Source organism: Pygoscelis adeliae, unplaced genomic scaffold (genome assembly GCF_000699105.1).
Source record: "Pygoscelis adeliae isolate BGI_AS28 unplaced genomic scaffold, ASM69910v1 Scaffold67, whole genome shotgun sequence".
NCBI classification, from domain to species: Eukaryota; Metazoa; Chordata; class Aves; order Sphenisciformes; family Spheniscidae; genus Pygoscelis; species Pygoscelis adeliae.
Window position 1 is genome coordinate 7,909,163 of NW_008825271.1, and position 3,381 is coordinate 7,912,543.

The 3,381-nt window shown below is 40.2% G+C and overlaps 1 protein-coding gene across 1 annotated transcript in view; it reads left to right on the forward strand.

Annotated features, from left to right (window-relative positions):
• Window positions 1–3,381, forward strand: part of LOC103921829 — a 33,495-nt gene that overhangs the window by 25,225 nt on the left and 4,889 nt on the right. Inside the window, exon 10 of the mRNA XM_009329854.1 lies at window positions 1,665–1,782. Coding sequence (XP_009328129.1) covers window positions 1,665–1,782 — 118 coding nt within the window. The remainder of the gene's footprint in view (window positions 1–1,664; window positions 1,783–3,381) is intronic.

Consider the following 3,381-nt stretch of genomic DNA (forward strand, 5'->3'; position numbering starts at 1 on the left):
ATTTCATATTGAACAAAAAACGAGCGCAGAATAAATGTTGGCAGAGGGGGGCCGTGGTGTGAAATGCTCTTTGTAGCAAGCAGAAGGCCTCCGAATTCTGAGCAAACCTTCAGCACATGCAGAAAAAAAGAAACACTAATTGTTGCTCCCATCACGTGTGTGCCTTAAATCTATTCACAAACATCCTTGTTCAAGGCAAAGGTCCTTATTCACGTGCTCGGTAATTTGCAGCTCTTCCGGCTGCAGGACTTTTGGCTCTTTCAGAGTTTGGGTAACTCAGTTCGTTATCATCATCTTTTCACCCTTTAAATTGACATACTCAAAAACAATAGTTTTAGCCAATAAAAGCAACAGTGGATGTGTTGGGATACCACGGATAGTAGTGATCTAGAACTGATGCACCGGCTTAACTTAATAAATTAAGACCAATTTAATGCCACCTACCAGTGCCACTTATGTGCTTTTATCAAAATGCTGTGGGGTTTGCCTGCTGTACCTTGCACAAACGCAGCAATACACCTGCTCCCAGGGTTCAGCGTTACCTCACCCCACAGGCTACAATTGCTTGCCTTTGTGATTACTGATATTTAGCACTGATTTTCCCCACTCTCCCTCCGTGAAAGAGTCAGCATCTCAGTGACGCTCAGTACCGATACGGTGCTAATTATGGATCAGTGCTTTGCACTGGATTTGTTTAATGAAGTCATGATGGCAGCCAGAAAAGTCCAAGGAGAGACACTTTGTGGGTGTAAATCCCACCAGCTGGACCGACTTGGTTTGACTCCCGTGGGTTTAAAGCACTTTACACCCACTGGGGATTTGTCCTTAAGTAGCTTTCCTGGGAATACTGTAAGCGTGAGAGCTGGTGGAGGGGCAGAGCCACCCGAGCACACAGCACTAACAAGCCTGAACATTGTAATTAGCAAGCCGATCATTTTCCCTCTCTGACTGACATGTGACATCTTTGAAACATTTTCAAAAGCTTCAGATTTTGAAAGTGGTGGGTGTTCTGAATTTTTGGGACGCACCTGTGCTCACATCCACACAAACACTGATTAGATAATATGCTGTGTTTGCTTCAGACTACGGATAATGTAAAAATTAAGGAGAATAATTTGTTCCAAGAAGCTATATATAATATATGTTATATAAAATCTATTATGCACTTATATCATATTACATTATATTATGTTATATTATGTCATATTGTTTCATATTATATCATTATATTGTATCATATCATTATACTATACTATAGTTTATTAGTACTACAGTGTACAAGTATTTTGTATATAAACACATATGTGTATGTGCATGTGCGTATATGATTATTTATCTTTCTTGGGAGTAGTCAAATATTGAGTATGTGCGTTTGATACACTGGTTTTGGCTTTGCCCAAATACGGAACCTTGAAAATTTCTTTCTTTCTTTTTTTCCCCCCTCCACTTTTTCCCAGTAGCCCAGCTGCTGAGGCAAACATGTTGGACGGCAAAATACAGATTTAGAGTTTTGTGTTGTGGGTGGCTAAATTCTTGCTGCTCCCTGCCTAGCATCAGGGGAAATGGCAAATAGTTCATCTCAATGCAGGGAATTGTCCATGTAGTGCCTAAGCTGTCTTAATTTGTGGAGAATAAATAATTTTCTATTTCTGAATCCCTTCTAGTCCCGCACCCGCAGAAGCAGTTGGCGTACAACGCCTCAAAAGCCGGGGTCGTAAAATTAACACAGACATTAGGAACCGAGTGGATTGACAGAGGAGTAAAAGTCAACTGCATTTCCCCGTAAGTAAAATGCAGTCTCATTTTGAAAGTACAAAGAGAATGAAATGTTCTAAAAAGCTCATCTGAACAGTATCTCAGCAAATAAAGTTTCTAATTAGCAGGTGGATTGCATCCCTTTTTATGTTGTCTTTTCCTTAACAAAGGTTTAAATACTTAGAACCAAGCCCGCTCTGTTGCTGTGTATACTCAGGGATTAAAGAAGAGGTTTTAGCATTTGATAATAGGTTTTCCAGTAACGTGAAGGGTAGTTTTTAGCATTTCTCTTCCAGATGAAATATTTCCTTAGTCTGTCCAAGCCTTCTGCAGTTAAAGAAAAGGCTTTTGACACTTAATAGACAATACTGCTTTCCCCTTTTTACTTGAGACAAATATATAGGCACTTTAAAAGCCACATTGTACTGCTGTAATTGAGATACTGTTCAGCTCTGACAATCACAGGAGGCCAGGTGTAATTTTGTAAATATATATATATTTATTACAAATTACATTTTCCTTATTTTTAGAGGCTTAAAGCTGTATGTTTTATTTTACGGTATTTATTCACGAAGAAAAGTTTCCTTGCCAGATACACTTTTTCTCTCCCTGTTTCTCACACACATGCCCAACACAGTCATTTTATTAAACAATTAACAGTGCATGATAATGCTAAGCGGAAACCCAAGTGGATAGTGTTAATTGGAAGCGGTCAAATTCCACAGACCGTTGAAGTCAATCAGAGTAAGTAAGAAGGGCAGGATTTTAACCCAGGAGTTAAATTGTAATAATGAAGATATAATGTACATCAAATTAGGAAAAACAAATTACGTATTTTAATCCACAAAGTGGAGTAAAAAAAAATAATATCACAGAGCTCAATGGCAAGTGCCTCTGTTTTTACTGTCGGCCTGCTCTCCGCTTCCTTTTGCTAGCTGTCTTGCTTATGATTATTTATTACTAATTATACCAGTGACTCCAGCCGTCACTCTATATGATCCACAGATTCTTTAACCAGCATCTGACTTCGTAATGGGATTTTCCCCGTGCCAATGCTAGCAGCACTGCAATAGTGTTCCCACAACTAGTGCTGGTGAATTTACACTGGCTTTCGGGAGCCAGGGGAGATGAAGGGAATTAGGGAAGCTCGGTAGGACCTGGCAGGAACTGTGTCTGAAAACACATGAGTAATCTTTACCAATAGAGGCGGGATAGTAGTGCCACATTCACAGCAATCGCGGAGGCTCTTAGATGAGGAATTACCCGTTTCTTGAGGGCTTACTTAAAAAATATCCACCGAATGATCAAAACGCATTGTTTTGTATAAGTTGGAAGCATACACTCATATTTGAAGAAGTTATATTTCTGGAGGCAGTTGCCAGAGCATGGAGAAAAAATAGTCATGCTTCTCTTTTTCTACTTTTCAAGCCAAAACAGGGTTGCATTTTGATCATCCCTACCTGTCTGAAACTCCAGCTCTGAGCTCAAAATCCTACAGCAGGAAGGGGCGGGGGGTTTCTTTGTGGAGGAATAGCCAGAAAAGGCACACAGAGGACAAATATTATGCTGTCTTTAAGGTCCCCTGATCTGGACAGAGCTGTTCCCCCAACACAGCCGGGGGCCCGT